Source organism: Bos indicus x Bos taurus, chromosome 20, assembly GCF_003369695.1.
Source record: "Bos indicus x Bos taurus breed Angus x Brahman F1 hybrid chromosome 20, Bos_hybrid_MaternalHap_v2.0, whole genome shotgun sequence".
Classification (NCBI taxonomy): domain Eukaryota; kingdom Metazoa; phylum Chordata; class Mammalia; order Artiodactyla; family Bovidae; genus Bos; species Bos indicus x Bos taurus.
In genome coordinates this window covers 56,389,960-56,413,107 of record NC_040095.1, presented here as the reverse complement: position 1 = coordinate 56,413,107, position 23,148 = coordinate 56,389,960, and the positions used below count along the sequence as shown (strand labels likewise).

Below are 23,148 nucleotides of genomic sequence, written 5' to 3'. Positions count from 1 at the left end.
ATATACTTACACAGTAGATAGCTGAGTATAACCCCAGGAATGTAACTTCCCAAGATGGTAAAAAAGGTGCACACGCTGCAGACCAGGAGACAAAACTAGAAGTAACAGAAGTAATGGGACAGTTACTCACTCGCTCATAACACCAAGACACTTCAGAGCACAGGATACACACACACTTATTGATCTATGTGTCATCTATCATGTTATGGCAAACGTTCTTCAAACACTGTTCTCTGCACTTAGATCTAATGACTGCTGTATTCAATGAGCCTTAATCCACTTTCACATTTAATAATAATCATTTTGAAGGTTCCAGAAGTTAATTTCTGGCACAGAGAACATCTCCCGTTAATCGGCTACGTTACTAAATGCAAGAGACCTGAAGAGTAGTATGTGCCTGGAAACTTCTTTCACTCATGGTCACTCTCTGAAAACAATGCAGTCCAGGAATGAAATCTGTAAGTTCAAACTACACCTGTAAGTCCATGGAAATCCATAAATCCAGCAAAACGAGTTAGAGAAATTAGAGGTATTTACATAAACATAACAGCAATTTACCCAGGTGGTAAGCAATTGTGATTGTAGATTACTAGTAGATCGTAGGATAAATCTACTGGCCATTACTATCCTCCTTTCTAACCACCTGCTCCTCAAACCAACTCCACTCCTAGGTCACCTGGAAACCAACGACGAGTAAAACTAAATTCCTATGGCAAAATTCAGTTATTTTCTTTCTGTCAGTTGTGGCCAAAAGAATCTTGGTTGTTTTAGGAAATTAAAACATCAAGACAGAAAAATTGTCCCATAAAGTCTTCACTTCTTTCCCATACTCTATTCTTTAAACTATCTTACTCCTTTGCTTTACATTATGGTACTAAATTTCACTGATAAGCCAAGAAAATTCATTAAGGGAATTTCAAAATAAGTCATGAGGACAGCATATACAATTCTGATCAATAACTGATAAAGGGAAACAGAAAGGGGATCTAAAATTCAGATTAATTTTGATTTTTCACTCTTGGCACAGGGTTAACAAATTCACTGCCGCTGCCACTAAGTCACTTCAGTCGTGTCCGACTCTGTGCGACCCCATAGACAACAGCCCACCAGGCTCCCCCGTCCCTGGGATTCTCCAGGCAAGAACACTGGAGTGGGTTGCCATTTCCTTCTCCAATGCTTGAAAGTGAAAAGTGAAAGTGAAGTCGCTCAGTCGTGTCTGACTCTTGGCGACCCCATGGACTGCAGCCCACCAGGCTCCCCCGTCCCTGGGATTCTCCAGGCAAGAACACTGGAGTGGGTTGCCATTTCCTTCTCCAGTGCATGAAAGTGAAAAGTGAAAGTGAATTCGCTCAGTCGTGTCTGACTCTTGGCGACTCCATGGACTGCAGCCTCCCAGGCTCCTTCATCTGTGGGATTTTTCAGGCAAGAGTACTGGAGTGGGGTGCCATTGCCTTCTCCGAACAAATTCACTAGTCAAAAGGAAAACAGATGAAACTGTGGGAACAAAATTAAGAGTTGTTTCTCAAGTATCAGAGGTCCTTGAAGAATATGGAGCTCTATTTGCAAAATGGAAGGCGAAAGACCATAAAAGTTAAAAGAACAAATAAAGGCATTACTATATACAGAATTCAGTTCTGCAAAGGGATTTCATATTATCCACTAAATCTGTATTAAGAGCATCATCATCTTAGGCTAACTGACTTGGGGCACATTAGTGTAACCCAATGCAAAAGTTTAAGTTCAGACTCTTCTGACAATGTGTTTAATCATCTCAGTAAAGGAAGCAATAAAAGCATGACTTATTCCACCCCCACCACCATATTGGTATCTATTCTAAAAACTGCCTTCAGTGATTAAAATGATTTATCCATATATAATGTTGCAATGTTAGTATGCTCAAAATGTGTCCAAGTATAGTTCTACTCTTCATTGAAGGTTAGATTTCCTGTAAGAGAGGGATTTTAAATGAGGACATTCCTAGGTCCTTCCTTCCAATGACAGGGGGATGTTCAAGAAACCTGACTACAGCCCTGGAAGGGGAGGGTCTACTGATGGTGCCCGACCTCACCCATGGTGTCAGGATACAGCGGGAGCTGCTTCTACACATAGAAACACTCCAGTGTGCATTTCTCCATGCAGCCCCTTCAAACCACTCTTGACTCTGCTCCTCATGGGTTTTCATCTTCATTGGAAAAATACTCATTCCATTCATATGATCACTATGGATGTTTCTGCCAAAGGTTTCCTTTCTTAAGTAAATCATACAAGAATCTTCACTTGTTAGACTGAAAGTGAGATTCAGCTACCTCCAAAAGCATCCTCAAAGGGCTATGTGTTCATTCTATCTCCCTTTGACTTGAGAACCAGTCTGCTGCTGCTGCTGCTGCTGCTGCTAAGTCGCTTCAGTCGTGTTCGATTCTGTGCGACCCCATAGACAGCAGCCCACCAGGCTCTGCCATCCCTGGGATTCTCCAGGCAAGAACACTGGAGTGGGTTGCCATTTCCTTCTCCAATGCATGAAAGTGAAAAGTGAAAGTGAAGTCGTTCAGTCGTGTCCGACTCTTAGCAACCCTGTGAACTACAGCCCACCAGGCTCCTCCGTCCATGGGATTTTCCAGGCAAGAGTACTGGAGTGGGGTGCCATTGTCTTCTCCCAGTCTAGATTAACATAAACTGAAATTCTTTTTTTAATTAGTTAATTTTTAATTCAATGATAATTGCTTTACAATGTCGTGTTGGTTTCTGCCATACATTAATGTGAATCAGCCATAGGTATACATATGTCCCCTCCCTTTTGAACCTTCCTCCCACCTCTCATCCCATTCTACTCCTCTAGGTTGTCACAGAGCCCCTAACACATTTTTATCTTTGGTCTCACTGAGTGAGAAGACAAATCATCATTCATTTTATTTTAGCTAATAAGCTACATAGATATGGATAAAATAGAAATCCAATTCCAACTAAATTATAAGGTTGAGGACTTTCTAGTGCTAACACACTAACATTTCCAGACCTTGCTAATATCAGTTTTTATGGCACAGTTCCCAGTATGTTACATTCAGAGTTGGAAAACTTTTACAAGCTGATGAAATAGGTTAATTCATTTGTTTCCAAGTTTATTGCACATCTTAAAGCACACACATCATTCTCCTTCCCTGGAAAACTTGCCTTGCCAGGGCTCTGCTGTTTAAACACAGACATTTCTTGAAGAAATATGCTGAAATTCATCCATGATTCTGCAAGACAGTGGCTGAACCCGGGTCTTTCATCCGGTTTAGAATTGATAACTTCCCAGCTAAAGAGAGAAAAAGAAAACAAAACTTTTAACTGAACTTTGGATAATTCACTCAATAGTCACTGCTTCAGCACATATTCATTCAGCACCTCCTAGTGACTACACTCTCTGGAAAAGCCATATAAATTCAGAGATGAACAAGTCAGACAGCTGTCCAAGGACGTTCACAGGCCAAGGGCAGCACGAACTCCACGATTATCTGGTCACAACAAAGGAAAAGCATAGGGTGGAGGCGCTGGGGCATCTTTGAAGATGTCACTTTTACGGTGCAGTCTGCATTTACACTATTTCCTATAAGGGCTTGGAAGGGTTCCAGACAAAACAGAACAGTGTACAGCGTGTGCAAGAGGCACTGGTGTGAGATGGAGCTGAAGCACCATTGAGCCTGGTGCGGCTGCAGCAGCGAACCAGAGAATAACACTGCAGGGAGCTGGGACGACGGGAAGAGACCTTGTGGGATTCTTAGGAATGTTTTAAACCTTAGGGATACAGAAGCCACAGCACCTTGAAAGAAACCTTGGCATAAATCTTATCATCCTCAACATCAACACCAATATTGCATTTTCAGTACACCCTTGATCCTTGCACAATGCTGCACTGAATCCATGTATGTACAATTTATTGTTGCCCCTTCATGTTGGTCATTCCCCTGCATCCAAGGGTTTAGCCGACAACAGACCCTGTATATTTACTATTGAGAAATATCCACTCTAAGTGGATGCACACAGTTCAAACCTGGGTTGTTCAAGGGTCAGTGGTACTCCATGTTGGTCAACTCAGTAGAAAACTGTTAAGCTCAACAAGATCTCTCAATACCCCATATTTTTCTAGAGTATCTTTTCTCAATCATCATCAGAAAACATGCTGAATGTGGTGTACATGCCAGGCACGTACTGTGCGTCCCTGTCTTCATTTTTTCTACAGGAACTAAAAACTGTTCACAACTGCTCCAGGAGGGAGACATAGAGACACTGGGCATTTCTTACAGTTACAAAGCCATCAAGTTCAAATGCCACTCTTAAAATCCTACCTTATCACATAAATATACCAAACAAGATCTACCAAGGGCCCCCCAATTCAATCATTTCATAGATAATTTTAAACAAATGTGTCCATAGAGGACACACTGTTAGTGAGGTGTCCTCTGAGCTGTGACTGCAAGGGTGCCAGAGTGAGACTGATCTCTAGATTGGACTCCAGTAGCCCTGGTGGCTCAGACGGTGAAGAGCCTGCCCACAGGGCAGGAGACCCAGGTTCCATCCCTAGGTGGGGAAGATCCCCTGGAGAAGGGAATGGCAACCCACTCCAGTATTCTTGCCGGGAGAATCCCACGACAGAGGAGCCTGGAGGGCTACATTCCATGGGTGGCAAAGAGTCGGACGCGACTGAACGACTAACACTTCCACACACTTTCACTTTCAGTTCAGTTGTTCCGTTGTGTCTGACTCTCTGCGACCCCATGGACTGCAGCCCTCCAGGATTCCCTGTGCATCACCACCTCCCGGAGATTGCTCAAACTCATGTCCATCCCATCGAGTCCGTGATGCCATCCAACCACTTCATCCTCTGTTGTCCCCTTCTTCTCCTGCCTTCAACTCAGCCCTACGACAAATCAAAGCCACTTTGGCCCTTAGATGCTGAACTACTCAGAAATTGTTTCTTTTTAATAAATTTTCAAATCAACACCATGACAACTACAATCAATACAATTTCCCTTTTTAGTATAAATTTTAAGCTAATTTAAGTGAGTTCAACAGCATTAAAAAAGCAAAAAAAAAAAAAAAAAAAGTCTTGTCCTTCCTCTTTGCTCTGTCAGCCTCAACCAAAGCTCTGCCAGACAGTCACTGAGCCTCCAGCGTTCAGGCTGATGCTACTCCATGAGGTAGACATTTGCCAAATGATGTCCCAACTATTGTAAGAAATGAACTTTTGGGGACGTTTAGCTATCAGTTTATGTATTCATAAACGCTACCCACTCGTGACTCACTGAGCAAGCCTGTTGACACTGGTGACCAAGCCTAGCACTAGGTCTGCATATCCTATGAATGATTCCAGACCTATTAAAAGAAACAGTAAGTGCATGGCTAGGAGGTCACTATCTGTAACAAAACCTTGCCAGTGTATTAACTTAATGGGACATGACTTTGTACAGGGGAGTAAAAACTGAACTGGCTACTAACCTATGGTTTCTTTTCTACAACAACATAGGCCTGTTAACAAATTGCCAAGGGTAGGCTCCTCTGCGGCTGGCTCAGTGCATGACATACTGGGTTGGCCAGAAAGTTCATTTGGGGTAACATCTTATGGAAAAACCCCCAACAAAAATTTTGGCTAACCTAATAAAGATTTTAATTTCTACTCTCTAGGCCTAGTAAGTAGTATATGAGCATTTGGTTAAATTGACTGGCAAATCCAATTCTAACAAAAATCTATGAAAAACATAATGGAACTAATTTGATTATTATTATTTTAATGATTACAATGGAATGAGTGAACATTTTGTATTTTGAAGCAAATTTAAGATATACTTCCATTAGGATAATGAACAAATAAAGTGAGCTGTGTTCAGAAATGAAAGACGGAATGGAAATAAAGGAATACAAGTTCCAAGTTTGTACATGAACCTTGGGATCGTAATATTGAGGGAAAAAATTCGCAGGAGAATACACACAGCATAATTACATTTTTATAAAGCTCAAAATCACATTAAGCTAACAGTTCTTTAAGCAAGGAAACATTAAAAACAGAAAAAAACAAAATTCAGGAGAGCAGTTACCTCAGATGAGAGTATGTAAGGAATAAGACTTAAGATGACAATTCTTGAATATCCTTATGTTATATATCTTAACTCAAGTGCTGAATACACAAGAATGATGTACAATATTACTGTTCTTAAAGCTGTATACATGTACACATTCACACCCTTGATTTAAAACTCCTTGATTGTTGTTGCTTTTCAGTCACTCAGTTGTGTCCATCGCTTTGTGACCCCAGGGACTGCAGCATGGCCAGGCTTCCCTGTCCTTCACCGTTTCCTGGAGCTTGCTCAAACTCATGTCCGTAGAGTCAGTGATGTCATCCAACCATCTCATCCTCTGTCGTCCCCTTCTCCTCCCACCTTCAATCTTTCCCAGCATCAGGGTCTTTTCTAGTGAGTCGGCTCTTCACATCAGGTAGCCAAAGGACTGGAGCTTCACCTTCACCATCAGTCCTTCTAATGAATATTCAGTATTGATTTCCTTTAGGATTGACTGGTTTGATCTCCTTGCAGTCCAAGGGACTCTCAAGAGTCTTTGACAACACCACAGTTCAAAAGCATCAATTCTTCGGTGTTCAGCCTTCTTTATGGTCCAAATCTCGTATCCATACATGACTACTGGAAAAAGCATAGCTTTGACTATATGGACCTTTGTTGGCAAAGTGATGTCTCTGCTTTTTAATACGCTGTCTAGGTTGGTCATAAGTTTTCTTCCAAGGAGCAAGCGTCTTTTAATTCTGTGGCTTCAGTCACCATTTGCAGTGATTTTTGATGCTTAAGTGTATATTCTTTCTTTTAATTAAATCAGTAACATTCTTACACGAGTATATCCCACTTCACATCTTATAGTCAAAATACAAATGTTACCTCCTGTGGCAGTACTTTGGGACAACAAATTCCACTGGTTACTTATCTTTATTTTTAACAAAGTCCCCTTAGGGAGTTCGCTCATGGGCTAGTGGTTAGGACTCAGTGCTTTCACTGCCATGGCCAGGATTCAGTGTCTATGTGGGGAACTAAAATACTTGAGGCTTATCAAAGCATCTTTTCAAATGCCTTAAACTATTCTAATGATACCTGCATTACTGTAAAAATCACAAACAGAAATGAGAAATTCTTTGTGTAAATCATGAAAATATCATCTAACCAAACAGGTTTGGGAAAGAGTATAAATGTCTGAGATAAAAATAAATGTATAGATTATCCTGAATAAAATTTAATGGAAATATGATTTAAGAAGAAAATGGGAATTCAAGGGCCAAGAAGAGATGTCACTCTACATGTACACTCTAAATAAAACATGCACCCAGCAGAGTTACTTTCTGGGAGTTTCATGATACTTTTAAATTGTCCAGCGGCTAATTCTGAGGACCAGTGGGCTATACATTTCTATTGTCTTCCATTATATATAGTCTACCAGTAACTGACATCACCACAGTTCTATTTAGGTAATTCAGTTACATAATATATTTGAATAATACAGTTATATAATTTAGAATGAGATGGGACACTTGATGGCAACTTTTCAAATTCCCTTCTTTTATAAATGGGGAAAGGGAGATCCCTATTTTCTCAGCTAGTTCAGGGCAGAGCCTGATTTCCTATAGTTCTCTTCCCTTTAAAACATGTGCCCTCTTCAAGGGAAGAATCCGTTCAATGACATCTTGGAAGAGGCCATGAATTATAATTTAGAACAAGAAGGAACATAAGCTGATCAACCTCACTCCTTCAGAGTCAGGGCAAATGAGGTGTGACCAAGACCAACAGGGCATCATTAGGACCAACTCTTTACAGAAAGAAAAGAGTACTTCCTGTTCAGAATCCAAATATTCATCAGAACGTAAGATTCATGCTTGATGGATGGTTGACAATACAGGTTACAGCTGCACATACATACACACATGTGTGGGTGCACACAGGCTCTGAGTTGCTCCATAAAGAAACTCTAGGTTTTCCTAGAGAGCCTTGTCTGGAAAACGCATAACCAGAGAAAGGATCTCCTGTGAATACTGGACGATGCTAGGGAGACAGATCTTTTACATGGCATGTGGCTCTCTTCCCACCATCCCTGGCGCTGAACAACAGGCAACGAAAGACCCAAGCAAGAGAAAAGGAGGCTGAAAAATGGTGTGAATCTTGGCCAAGTTCTTTTTTTTTTAATCATTAAAAAAATTTTAACTCTTTATTTTGTATTGGGGAATCGCTGATTAACAATGTTCTGATAGTTGTTAATCAGCAACTCAGCCATACATATACATGTATCCATTTTCCCCAAACTCCTCTCCCATCCAGGCTGCCACATAACACTGAGCAGAGTTCCCTGTGCTCTACAGTAGGTCCTTGTTGGTGATCCATTTTCAATATAGCAGCATGTACATATCCATTCCAAACAACCTAACTACCCTTTACCTCCATCCTTCCCCCCAGCAATCATAAGTTTGTGAGTCTGCTTTTGTTTTGTAAGTTCATTTGTATCATTTCTTTTTAGATTCCACATATAAGGGATGCCATATGATACTTCTGCTTCTCTGTCTGACTCACCAAGTTCTTCACCAAAGAGTGTTAAGTGTTCTATGACTGATGTTCGCTCAAGAGGAAAAAAAAAAAAAGATACCAATGGCTTTAGCATTAATATTCCAGGGCTAAGGATTTTTCCTTCGAAGTTTCAGAGAGAACATGCACTTCCTTTGTTGATCTACCTTTTTTTCTTTCCTTCTTTCCTCCCTACCTTCACTTGCTTCCTTTCCCCACTAATTTTCTCTCTCTCGAAGGAGTGAATCTTCGGCACACTCCTGCCAGGAGACAAGGACCAAGTGAGAGTCCCTCCATCATGACCATCAGTCCCAGCTTCCCAGACTCTCCAAGAATCCAGGTCACATGGTTCCTGGAGAAGCCATACCTCCCAGCCTTCCCATCTGTCACCTGGGCTCTGCCCAGGAGTCTGCAGCTGTGCAGAGCTTTCCAAAACGTCCATTTAGTTACATTCTCCTTTTTTTAAAAATTGATTTATTTTTAATTGAAGGATAATTACAGTATTGTGTTGGTTTCTGCCATACATCAACACGGATCAGCCACACGCTTACGTATGTCCCCTCCCTCTTTAGCCACTCTCCCATCCCCATCCCGCCCCTCTAGATTGTCACGGAGCCCCGGTTTGAGTTCCCAGAGTCATATAGCCAATTACAGTCTCCTTTTTAAGAGAAACTAAAGGGTTAGATTTTTGACAAAGAACATGCTCAAGACAAGCAGCTGCTTACTGAAGAACCAACATGATTCCACCAGCCTGAGAAGATCTAAGGGAAATAGCTCCTGAGACAAGCAGCCTCACTTTGTTCCAGAAGGGAGCTCTGGATTCCCAGGAGAAGTTGAAGCCAACATCCCTTCCTTCTGCCTCCATCTCTGTGTGTGTGGGTATATGCTCTCACCATGCACTCAGTCATGTACAACTCTTTTTAACCCCACGGACTGTGGCTTGCCAGGTTCCTGTCCATGGAACTGAGAAAATGAAAATTAAGTGAAAATGAAAGTCTCTCAGTAGGGTCTGACTCTTTGAGACCCCACGGACTATACAGTCCACGGAATTCTCCAGGCCAGAATACTGGAGTGAGTAACCTTTCCCTTCTCCAGGGGATCTTCCCAACCCAGGGATCGAACCCAGGTCTCCTATATTGCAGGTAATACTCCTATATTACCAGCTGAGCCATCAGGCAATTATTAGAACACACTCAGGCATAGACATTACATGTGGCCAGAATAATCTCTTTAGGTAGTTCTACGTGGAAAGTGTGTGTGAATTCCAGAGCACTGTTTAAACAGCGGTCATGGCCTTACTCCAGAAACTCTGGTAGAGCAGGCCTGCGGTGACCTCAGATATCTGCCCTTTGAAAATAGCGTCCCAGGTGATTCTCAGGCAGGTGTTTCTTTCCTTTAAAATTAATTTTTATTGGAGTATAGTTGCCTTACCACATGGTGTTATTTTCTACCACACCAAAGCAAGTCAGCTATTTGCTGTTGTTCACTCGCTGAGTCCTGTCCGATTCTTTTTGACCCCATGAACTGCAGCACACCAGGCTTCCCTGTCCTTCACCATCTTCCAGAGTTTGCTCAAATCCATGTCCATTGAGTCAGTGATGCTATCTAACAATCTCATTTTCTGTCAACCTCTTCTCCTCCTGCCCTCAATCTTTCCCAGCATCAGGGTCTTTTCCAATGAGTCAGGTCATCACATCAGGTGGCCAAAGTATTGGAGCTTCAGCTTCAGCGTCAGTCCTTTCAATGAGTACTCAGAGTTGATTTCTTTTAGGATTGCCTGGTATACGTACACATATATCCTCTCTGTTTTAGATTTCCTTCCCACTTAGGTCACCACAGAGCAGTGAGTAGAGTTTCCTGCACTATAAGTAGGTTCTAGATACTATCAATAGTGGGTATAAGTCAGTCCCAATTTCCCAATTCATCCTGCATGCCCCTCCCCTCCTTGGTGTCCATAAGTATTGGTTCTCTACATCTGTGTCTCTATTTCTCCTTTGCAAATAAGTTCATCTTGAGTCAGGTGTTTCTTATCCTAAGATCAAAATAAGAAACACCCAGTGAGAAAACCACATAGGATTCTTGTTTCAAAAATAAGAGACAAGAGGGAAACTCTGCTTCAGGCAAGATGGTATAGCAGGGACCTAACTTCCAGAGCAGGGAGGTGCCACCCCCTCCCAAGGTGGGTCCTGGCAACTAGCTGAATTGAGGAGGCAGCCGTGAGAGTAAACAGAGGCTGGAGTTGGCAGGACAGAGTGTGCGGGGGAAGGGGTAAGAGCTTGAACAGGGAACACAGGCCACCTCCAGGGTCCCCTGGACTCTCCAGCTGAGGGTGACCACAGTACGAGTGAGGAACAAAAAGCATCAGAAAGGATGTGAGGGAATGAGGGAAGGGAGTCCTGTGCTCACAGGGCTGGAGGACACTGGATCCCACTGACGGGACTAGACATGCTCAGAATTCACACAACGGAGTAGAGTGCTCAGAGGTCCGACCTCAGTAGCGGAGAACAATGAATCCAGACTGAAATGCCACTGTGGTCCTAACACCGCTTAAACGCAGGGGCTCAAAGGATCCAACTGATTTAAAGTAATTTAACTGTGTCATGCTGTTGTTGTTAGTCGCTAAGTTGTTTAGTCTGACTCTTTGTAACCCCATGGATGTAGCCTGCCAGGCTCCTCTGTCCATGTAACTTCCAAGGCAAGAATACTGGAGTGAGCTGCCATTTCCTCCTCCAAACTCTGTCATACAAAGGAATACAAAGTGGTGAGTTTTGTTATGGACCAAATAACCCACATGGTCAAACTGGGATCTAAATGATTTTCTAATTTTTTCTTTCATACCTTTTTTTATTCAGTTGAGTTTTCATTTATTTATAACATAGAAACTTAAAAAACAAAAATTTTTTAAGTATATAATTTACAGTCTCATCAAAGGCCACTAAATTCTTAGGAATAAATATTACAAAAGATGCATAAATCGCTACACTAAAAGCTACAAAATATTAGTAAGAAAAACTTAAGAAAACCTTAGTAAATAGAGGAATATGTTCATGGAGTAGATATATTGGCATATTGTAAATATGTCAATTCTCTCCAATTTGACCTACAAATTCAAAATCTCATCAGATTTTATGCCAATTGGCTGCCTAATCCCAAAATTTACATGAGAATTTTTTTTTTAATTTTTAATTTTTTAAGCAACACACTTCTTTAGACTGGGAAGTCCAAGATCAAGGTGCTGGCAGACACAGTTCTTGGCAAGGACCCTCTACTTGGCTTGTGGATGACTACCATCTTGCTGTGAGTCCAAAAGACTGTTCTATACATGTGTCTCTTTTGCTGTCTTGCATATAGGGTTATCGTTACTATCTTTCTAAATTCTATATATATGTGTTAGTATACTGTATTGGTGTTTTTCTTTCTGGCTTACTCCACTCTATGTAATAGGCTCCAGTTTCATCCACCTCATTAGAACTGATTCAAATGTATTAGAACAGTGAAGGAAATCTTGAAAAAGATGCACCAAGGTTCAGACACACGCTACCATATTTCAAGATCTATTGTAAAGCTATTAAATATACATGCACACACCGATGTGTATGAACACATAACTATAATTTTGTTTTTCTTCTATCTTTTGTTTACTGCTTTTAGTGTAGAGGTTATGCACCCTTCATGACATTTGTTCCTAGAAATCTGATGGGTTTTGATGCTATCATATATGATGTACTCTTTTAATATATGCATAGGGACTTCCTTGCACAGTATTTATTCAACAAAATATCAAACGAACAAATGATAATGGTGGCACTATAGTTCAGTGGTAAAGAATTTTCTTCATCTTTTTTCATTGAACTACAGTTAATTTACAATATTGTGTTAGTTTCACGTATACGGCAAAGTAACTTTTACTTGACTGTGTATCTTTTTTCTTTAAAAATCTACTTAACAAAAACACTGTCTGAATTTTATATTAAAAAGCAAACTAGGCTTTGCACATTTAAGGGCTCTGTACACGAACCAGGAATGGAATGGACTTGGCTTTCCGGGTGCAGCACACAATTCTCCCCATTAGGGGGTTCTGTAAGACTAAGAAGTGTGATGCCCCAGTGCTCTTTAAAAATAGATGGTAATTCCGGAGGAAAGAACACATGCCGGCAGCCTGTTTTATCTCTTTCACTCCCAAGTGTCTTTGAGTACAACCAAAAATAATGCTGAAATAAATTAATCCTGGCAGAGAACAAACAATGCATTTCAGTATCATTTCCCTTTCGGTTCATTTCAATCAACCCGCATTGAGTGCGGCTGTCTGTCTGTCACCAGTCCCACCTCAGGGATCTCAAGTGAGTGAGTGATCTGACTGCATCTCAACCAGCGAGTAAAAGGGTTAGGTGTGACCCCAAAATGAGTTCTCTCCTGCTCGCGTTATGTATGAAACTCAGTTTTATAAAACGACATTTCACTGAATTGAGGGCTAATTGCTGGGGGTTGGGGGAGGGTGGGTGGCGGAGACACTCAAAAACCAAGCTGGGGATTGGATATATGAGGAGAGCCTGTTGGATATGTTACAATCATTTCATTATTGTATATTTTATAGGATAATAAATCTTTTTAGTATATACTAGTGAACCTTGGAGAAGGAAGTGGCAACCCACTCCAGTACTCTTGCCTGAAAAATCCCACGGACAGAGAAGCCTGGCGGGCTACAGTCTACAGGGTCACAAAGAGCTGGACATGACTGAGCGACTGAGCTCAGTGAACCTAAAACTCAGAAGATATTTTTAAAACTGAAAGTAATTTTTCAAAGCAAAAGAACAGGTTTTAATATACCAAAGTTTAAATCCTTGCACATATTTCCTTTTTAATGTTTTTTTTAAATTGTGGTCAAAGTAACATAACATACTATTTTAACCATATTTAACTGTACAGTGACGTGGCACCAAGTGCATTGACACTGTTGAGCAACTCTCACTTTCACCCATCTGCTGAATTTCTCTCCTTCCTAAACTGAAACTCTGTCCTTGTTAAACACCAACTCCCCGTCCCCCTCCCCACTCCTCAGCTGGACCCTGGCAACTACCAATGTACTTTCTGACTATGAATTTGACTATTTGGCTGCCTGATATAAAGAGCTGACTCACTGGAAAAGGCCATGATGCTGGGAAAGATTGAGGGCAGGAGGAGAAGGGGGTGACCAAGGATGAGATGGTTGGATGGCATCATCAACTCAATGGACATGAGTTTGAGCAAGCTCCGGGAGATGGTGAAAGACAGGGAAGCCTGGTGTGCTGCAGTTCATGGGGTTGCAAAGAGTTGGATACAATTTATTGACTGAGCAACAACAAGGTCCCTCATATAAGTGGAATTATATAAGCACAGACAGTATGTGTCTGCATCTAATGCATATTGGAATAACTCTTGCACATATTTCTTGAGCTTTAGATTTGAGGAGATAATCGCCAACAAGAGACAGGAATCGTGGAGCAGAGGGAGAGAGACAGAAAGTGGGACAAAGAGTGTGAGGAGTAGGGGTAAGTGGGGGTACAGGCTATGAATGACTTTGATGCTCAGTGTGAGGTCATCTGGTTTCTGTTGAGTCCAAAACAAACCCAAACATAGATGCCCTCTTTGTAGAGCCCATTCCCCCTTTTTTGGCTCTAGCTGGCTTCAGTCTGATTTCTGGCATTTACAGTGTAAAACAAGTGCTACATTTTTCAGGGAGGAGGGGTGCAATGGAGAACTGTAGAATATATTTTAAATTATAAGGTACAAACAACTATTAAAAAGAGTTATGGAATAAGATTCCACAAAGTTTAGTATGACAGTTCAGTTTCTTTTTTGCTTCCCTGGGGGCTTAAATGGTAAAGAATCTGCCTGCAATGCAGGAGACCCGGGTTCAATCCCTAGGTTGGGAAGATCCCCTGGAGAAGGGCATGGCAACCCACTCCAGTATTCTTGCCTGGAGAATTCCATGGACAGGGGAGCCTGGTGGGCTATAGTCCATGGGGCCACAAAGAGTAGAACACAACTGAGCGATTTTCAACTTTTACTGTCTTTTTTTGTTTGTTTGTTTTTTTAGTTTTTAGTACTCAAATGGTTTCATTTGTTAGTTTTTTCACCTTGTTTTATTTGTACTTAAGTATGGTTGGTGTACAATCAACTTGTAATACTGATATACAATATTATATGTTACAGGTATATAACACAGTGGTTCATAATTTTTTAAGGTTATTCTCTATTTATAGTTATTATGAAATACTGGCTATATTCTCTCTGTTGTGCAGTATATCCTTGTAGCTTATGCTGTATCTAATAGTTTGTGCCTCTTACTCCCCTCTACTCCTATTTTGCCCTGTCCCCTCCTCCCCAATGGTAACCACTAGTTTGTTCTGTTTTATGTCATAGTCACTACTTTATTATATTTTTTAGATTCCACATATAAGTGAGAACTTGCAGTATCTATCTTTCTCTGTCTGACTTATTTCACTTTAGCATAATACCCTCTAAGTCCACTCACGTTTTTGCAAATGGCAAAGTCTTATTCTTTTCATGGCTGAGTAATATTCCATCATATGTATACACCACATCTTTTTAATCCATTCATATGCTGACGGACACTTAGGTCACTTCCATATCTTGGCAATTGTAAATAATGCTGCTATGAACTCTGGGGTGCATGTATCTTTTCAAATTAGTGCTTTTTAGAAGTTCTATTTAGATGACGTTTTAATAAATTTAGATGACGTCTATTTAGATGATGCTTAAATAAAGTTTTAATAGAATGGAAGGATGGAAACAGAACAAAAAACTCACACCAAAGAAGATGATGAAAAGTTCAAGTAAAGGGGGTTCCAGACAATGCGAAATCAGAGTAACAACTAATTCTTACAAGGAGCCAAGCACCATGCTATGATATTGAAAACTTACCATCACATTCAATCCTTACATCCAGCCTATGTGTGAGATGCGATTTATTATTCTGTCCTATGGATGAGGAAACTGAGGCTTAGATACATTAACTGCTGAGGTCAGAGTACAAATACACACAGAATAGGAGACCTTCATAAATGGAACTGAAAATGCTGATCATGAGAAGTGAAACACAGGAAGAACTTCCTGGAATGGAACTTGGCAGCATTTCAAAGATGAGTGGGAAAGAACGCTAGAGCAGTAACATGGATGGATTACAGACTCCCGGAATTCTGAGCTACAGAACTAGAAACGCTGAAGAAGGTTCAGCTTCATCTAGGTTCCCAGGTGAAGCTTGGGACCCAGGAGTTTAGATTCCTATTTCCTCTCTCCACTGCTTCAGCTAATTATATTCCAGGACCCTCAAGTGCTTCCATATCCCATGCCAAGTCTAATGACACCATGTATGATTTTTATTCATTTATCTGAATGCTTCTATATGTTACCTATCACAATATTTAGCGTGTATTCCTTTATATGTGTAAGAATATACCATAGGCAAAAAGTCTAAATAATTTGCAAACTAACTTTCACTTACATGGAATGTTTCAATCTTTTCTTCTTGGAAATGGAGCGTTAATGTGTCACTGAAATTAGGTAATAAGGAAATAGGGCTCATTTATTCCAAACGTTTCCTGAACTGGGAATTGGCGTTTTGGGTGGAATTCCTTCTGGTAAAACCTGGGTCTTAATGCCATGGAGATCCCTGGATCCAGGCCCACCTTCTGTGACTTTCAAGTGACTCAAGAGCACCAGTGAGACCCATGGAGACAGGACTGGGGCCCGTGAAGTCATCCAGAATGTGAAACTCCATGAATATTCATCTTGCTATCGGGACAGAAGGATATGTTTGTTGCTGTTGGGCAATGTCAACCCATTAAAGAATATTTTTAGCTATTGCTGTTTTCTCTCAAACACATGCACAAGTACACACACACACGCGTGCGCACACACCTTTCTACTCACTTTTTAGATTTTCCATATCCCTAAGCCCTCATATGGCAATAACCGTTTCCAAAGATCTTTAGAAGAACTGTCAAACTACCTCCAGGGAAAATACATTATTTTACACTTTCTGGTTTTATTTTTAATCCATACGGATTGGAAGTTGAAGCTGAACCATATTTTATAGAAAGTTAACACGTCGACATCCCATATATTGACAAACTTTTGAAGGAGGGAATTTGTTATAACCTAAGCTGTCACTTAGCAACAGGACAAATAGCTGCTTCACCCATCGCACCTATAAATAAACTTTGGCCCCGAGCCCTCCATCGCCCTGTCCTTCTCAGTTGGTGACTAATGGTCTCATGTTCTCTGCTGGTAGTGAACATCTGTTGATGTTAACTCCTGCCGAATTTCTCTTAGAAAGGTCAGTCAGTCTCCAGTTACAGATCTGGGCATTTCTTAGTGCGATGCGTTATGACTGTTTTTAATCCTCCAGATCCACGACGTGTTTCCCTGCGTGAGGGTGTGTTTGCATGTGAGGGTGTGTAAGCAGAGAAACAAAATAAAAAACAGGGATTTGTTTCCCTGCACAAACAGTCACAGAATTAGAACCATGACAAAGCAAATGAGATATGTCAACTGGAGGATTAAATAAGCAAACACGAGATTAAGAAATTACATAGCACTCCATGTGAAGCCCTCACTCTCTCAGATCAACAAGCCACGTGGACATCTTTCTCCCCGGCCAGGGACCACTCAGAGGCCCACCTGAGTGTCGTCTCTTCCTGCCCTAAGAAGCCAGGCCTCACCTCCCTCTGGGCAACTTGGTGTTTTATTTGGAGGTCTTTCTCTCTTTTTATACCACGTCATAAAGGAATTAGAGATCAGTCACTTTGTGAAACTGCCCTTCCTTCCACCTCAATCTCTGCCTTGCCACTTCCCCAGAGAGCAGAGATCATCAATGATCAATTCACCAAGACCTTCTGGAATCCTGGCATTTGGTTGCCCATCACATTACTTTTGAAAAAAAAAAAACAAAAAAAACCCCTCTTTGTATTGGGCTACAGATGATTTACAATGCTGTGATAGTTTCAGGTGAACAGTGAAGGGATTCAGCCTCATGTATCCATTCTCCCCCAAACTCCCCACCTCAGTCCAGGCTGCCACACAACATTGAACAGAGTTCCTTGTGCTATACAGTAAGTCCTTGTTGGTTATCCATTTTAAATACAGCAATGTGTATGTGTCCATCCCAAACTCCCAAACTATCCCTCTTCTGCTTCTTCCCACTCCCCACCCCCCACCTTAAGTTTCTTCTCAGTCAGTAGATCTGTTACTGTTTTGTAAGTTCGTTTCTATAATTTCTTTTTAGATGCCCATCACACTACTTCTTATGATTCTAGCTTCTATGAACAGATGCCCATAGTAGTTACTTTCCAGTGTTCTCATTTTGTTAATTTTTCAACAAGTAGACTTTCCTAAGCCGAGGGCATGAACAGTTTAAATTCCATTACAAGCTCCTAACAAGCTCCTACTTGAGACCTTCAGGAGAGTCAACACCCTTTCATTTGTAAACACTGAAATCTGCTTTAATAACTACCCCTGAGGAAAGAAAAGGTTTCTACTTTATCCCTGAAGGACAGACAATACCTGAGAACCAGGAAATATTCTCCAAAGAAAATAGAAATTGTTCTTGGGAAGCACGTTTGCTAATTCAGATATAAGCCTTTCTCTGCATTCCGTATGGGATCTACATTTCCAATGAAGTACCATCCAGGATTTACTCAAAATGGACTCAAAAGAAAATGTCCCCTCCCTGCTTTTTCTTAAAACAAACAAATAAACAAACAAAATCCTTTGGCCTAGTTGCATGAAACCTAAGCTTCTGTGACAATACTGAAGAATGTATTTCTTATGGTGCAAAATTTTTTATTAACTGTATATAGTTCCTCATTTTGTTTTTTGAAAAACCTTAGCCATAGCACTGGACTGGAACAGGTATATACAACCCAAACAGGCTGAATGATGATCAAGTTCCTCCAAGGGGCATTTTTTTTTTTTATAAAGGTCAATTAACATCAATTTTGTTTCGAGAATTTGTTGGCAGCCTTTGTGTTTAAAGGGGTACCTTGGAATATGGCAAACGGGAAGTCAGTGACTATCCATCACTGAGGTATTTATTAAAAATGCTGGGACTTTCCTGGTGGGCCAGTGGTTAAGAATTCACCTACCAATGCAGGGGACACGGGTTCGGTTCCTGGTCAGCGAACTAAGATCCCACCTGCCGTGGGGCAATTAAGCTCAAGCACCACCACAGAAGAAGCCCAAGCACTGTAATGAAGAATATGTCTCACTATGATTATACATATATTTCTTGTCCCTTATATTTCTTCTGATTTTTGCTGTATGTATCTTTGTTTCTCTGTTGTTAGGTGTCCAGTGGTTTATGGTGTCTATCTTCTCTGTGAATTGCACCTTTCATCATTAAAAGTACTCATCTTTGTTTCATTGAAAAATAAATAAATTTAAACAAAACAAAGAAGACTCCGCACAGCCCCCCACCCCCACCCCCACATACACAAATGTTACACAGTTAAATCCCGGGACCTGTCTCACCTTAGATCTTTAAAGAGTGAATTTCCTGTTTCTTTTCTTTTAAAAGCCAGTAAACAATGTTGATGTTTCCTACAAGAATGTGTGGAGAAGGAAATGGCAACCCACTCCAGTACTCTTGCCTGGAAAATCCCATGGACGGAAGAGCCTGGTAGGCTACAGTCCATGGGGTCGCAAAGTCGGACACGACTGAGCAACTTCACTTCACTTCACAAGAATGTGCCCCTACCAAGAAGATCACTGTTACCAGTCATAGAGAAAATGAGAGTTGCATTATGATGTCTTATTGCTTGCTAAACAGGCCATCAGTTCAGTTCAGTTCAGTAGCTCAGTCGTGTCCGACTCTTTGCGACCCCATGAATTGCAGCACGCCAGGCCTCCCTGTCCATCACCAACTCCCAGAGTTCATCCAGACTCACGTCCATCGAGTCAGTGATGCCATCCAGCCATCTCATCCTCTGTCGTCCCCTTTTCCTCCTGCCCACAATCCCTCCCAGCATCGGGGTCTTGTCCAATGAGTCAACTCTTTGCATGAGGTGGCCAAAGTACTGGAGTTTCAGCTTCACCATCAGTCCTTCCAATTAACACTGAATGGACTGGTTGGATCTCCTTGCAGTCCAAGGGGACTCTCAAGAGTCTTCTCCAACACCACAGTTCAAAAGCATCAATTCTTCAGTGCTCAGCCTTCTTCACAGTCCAACTCTCACATCCATACATGACAACAGGAAAAACCATAGCCCTCCCTCAAAAGCAGATTTTTAACAATGAGCTACTGTGTGGATATTGCATGTTTTAATGGTGAATGAGTACAAGGCCATATCCAACAGCAGCATGGCGGAAGGTGGGGGTGTGTTTGGCACAAACTAGAAAGGAGTATATGGTGGGCGGGGAGGAGAGGTGGGCCTGGCACAGGTTACCGAGGAGCCATGTTTTGTTGGGGGGTGGGGTGCAGTGGTTGATGCTGTGGAGTGAAGACAAACTTCAGAACTTATTTCTCCTAGTGATAGCTTTTTTAGGAAAACAAAAATTCTAAAAAGCAATTAACACAGCCTGTCTGCTTTTAGAGAGTTGTTACAGGAATGTATTTCCCCTACTTTCTCATACACAGAGCAGCAGTAAGAATCTGGCTGATACAGAGAAGGAGAAATAGCATATGAAATCTATATGTGGAATCTGAAAAAAAAAAAACAATACAAAAGAACTTACTTACAAAACAGAAAGAGACTCACAGACTGAGAACTTAATGGTTGTGAGGGGCCAGGGTTGGGGGAAGGATGGGGCAGAAGGGATAATTAGGGAGTTTGGGATGGACACGTACACGCTGCTATATTTAAAATGGATAACTGACAAGGATCTACTGTGTAGCACAGGGAACTCTGCTCAGTGTTATGCGCCAGCATGGATGGGAGGGGAGTTTGGAGAAGAATCAGTTCAGTTCAGCCACTCAGTCCAACTCTTTGCGACCTCATGGATGGCAGCACGCCAGGCTTCCCTCTCAAGAGTCTTCTCCAACACCACATGGAGAAGAATGGATATGTGTATATGTATGGCTGAGTCCTTTTGCTGTTCACTTGAAGTTATCACAACATTTTAACTGGCTGATCAGCTAGACCCCAATACAAAATAAAAAGTTAAAAAAAAAAAAGAGAGAGAATTTGGCTGGTAATGAACTAAAAAGGAGTTACCTTCAGTGCATTTTTCACCACCTTGAAAATGTTATTGTTCATTTTATACCTGAAAAGTGAAGGGGTTTCTGCAAACACTTTATTTAAAGATTTCCCCCAACATTTCATATCCATTCGCAATTATAATTTGCTTAGAAAACCTTACTCTAAAAATTCATATTCCCTTGTGCAATGTAGTTCAATGCAAATAAAGGAGACTGAAATGATCTAGGCTGAACTTCATGCCAGTGAGAGAGGTACCTGCCATCTCCCCCATCCCCTTTTATCTTTGCAGACACTGACGGCTGCCTCTAGAATGCAAATTCCTTCTGTGGCGTTCAAGAGAATCTAAAGGCTGCCACAAGCAATTTCCGGGTGGATAAACTGCCAAGCCAGTACATTGGAGAACACCTGCTTGCCCGATATTGTAGCCATTTCTAGGAAACTACCAACACTGAGTCAGATCTCCTAGGAAAGTGTGCTCACACCTCCCCAGCTTGCTCAGGCCCCATGTTATTGGCCAAAAAGTTTATCCCAGTTTTTCCATAAGAAGTAATGGGAAAAATCCAAACACACTCTTTGCCCAATATACCCATACCCATTACTCCTCTCCCTCTAGGTCACTGTTTAACTGGATTGTCTAGTCAGTAAAACGCTATAGGCCTTCATGTTTTTACACACAGAATGTATTATGATCACGTTCTGCTTGTACTCTATTGCAAGGGAGCAAAATCTGCTACCCCAAATTGTATATTATTTTGAGCTGAAAACAACCAAGGCCCAAAAAACTCAGGAAGAAACTTTGACCTTCTCCCTAAAATGCCTAAAATAATGTAGATAGAGGGCCTGTCCCAGGAACCAAGTGAGAATCAGAGACATCGGCAAAGAACATGATCTGAGTATGGTGGGAGAAACTCGGCAGGCCTAGAGATCAGAGTCCACTCTGTGTCCCACTGCTCTGCAAGCCCAGCCAACCTTCACTTACCAAGCATTTGCTTCTGTTAAAATTTATTTGGTCGTGCCAGGTCTTAGCTGTGGCACGTGAGATCTAGTTCCCTGACCAGGGATCGAACTTTTGCCCCTTGCATTGGGAGTGTGGTGTCTTAAGCACTGGACCATCAGAGAAGTCCCCAAACATCTGCTCTTCTATCTCCATGTCAACTGCCTTCTAGCCTTAAAAGTCCGAAACCACTACCCTCGACATTCTCTGTGTCTTTATCTAAAGATGGTAGTTACTCAGTTCTCCTGAGTGTCTCTCATGTATACACATGCTAATAAACTTCTGTTTGATTTTGTCCTGTTAATCTAGCTCATGCCAATTTAATTCTCAGACTGGCCAGAAGTACCTAGAAGGGTTGAGGAAAATTTATTCCTCCCCAACACTATAATATAGTTACATGAAATAAACTTGAAAAGAGCCTGAGTAAGGTGAAATAGATCTTTGATCAGCCTTAATCGTTTACTTTTTGTTGAGTCCTGCTCCAAGGCCACAGGTGTGAGGCTTTGTACCAAGGCCACAGAAGCAGAGCCCAGAACCAAGGTCATCTCCAAAGCTGACTGAGCCCCTTTGCGACTGTTGCCAAAAACCCCCTTGATCATCACAAGCATGCTTCCTGACTCATATTAGGCAAAAATGCCTACCCCGGAAGTCACCCTATGGCATCCTAACCAATCACCTAATGCCAACCTTCCAGCAGGATTTGTCCCTGTCTTGAAGCTATAAAAATTGGCTACTAACCCTCCCAAAGTGTCTACTCTCCCTGGTCTGTCAGGAGGTTGGCATGTTGCATTTGCAGTACCCTCAGTATCTCTGCTTTTTGCTTTTAATAAACTCACCCTCTTCTGAAATGCTCTGTGTCAGCAAATTCTTTTCCAACCCACACTTGGATTGCCTTAACACTTTTTGCCATGTGGAACCATCCAGAACCACAAGGACAAGACTACTGTGACACAGCATGTAACTGGGCCTGGACATTCCCAGGGTGGTCTCCATCCAGTTAAGTAGATCAGTAAGTGAAAGTGAAAGTTGCTCAGTCATGTCCAACTCTTTGTGACCCTATGGACTATACAGTCCATGGAATTCTCAGGCCAGAATACTGGAGTGGGTAGCCTTTCCCTTCTCCAGGGGATCTTCCTCACCCAGGAGTTGAACCAGGATCTCCCACATTGCAGGTGGATTCTTTACCAACTGAGCTATCAGAAAAGCCCTAAGTGGATCCGTAAAGTGGTGCCAAATATTTCATCCTGAGCTTCTTGCGAGTTCATCATCCTGGTGAGAGTCTTAAAGATAACAGGTCTTCAGGGAACTGACCACAGCCAAAATAAAACCAATGGAGGCAGATGGTCAAAGAAAATCATCTATAATTAAACAA

At 41.5% G+C, this 23,148-nt stretch overlaps 1 protein-coding gene across 3 annotated transcripts in view; it reads right to left on the bottom strand.

Annotated features, from left to right (window-relative positions):
• RETREG1 (reticulophagy regulator 1) overlaps nucleotides 1-23,148 on the bottom strand; it is a 159,988-nt gene that overhangs the window by 11,299 nt on the left and 125,541 nt on the right. For 2 of the 3 annotated variants that reach the window (XM_027519999.1, XM_027520000.1), the window contains 2 exons: nucleotides 3,169-3,295; nucleotides 11-95 (listed from right to left, as the gene is read on the bottom strand). In XM_027519999.1, the coding sequence (XP_027375800.1) occupies nucleotides 11-95; nucleotides 3,169-3,295 (212 nt within the window). Of the gene's footprint in view, nucleotides 1-10; nucleotides 96-3,168; nucleotides 3,296-10,016; nucleotides 10,037-23,148 lie in introns of those variants that run through there. The other variant, XM_027520001.1, reaches the window with a different exon arrangement.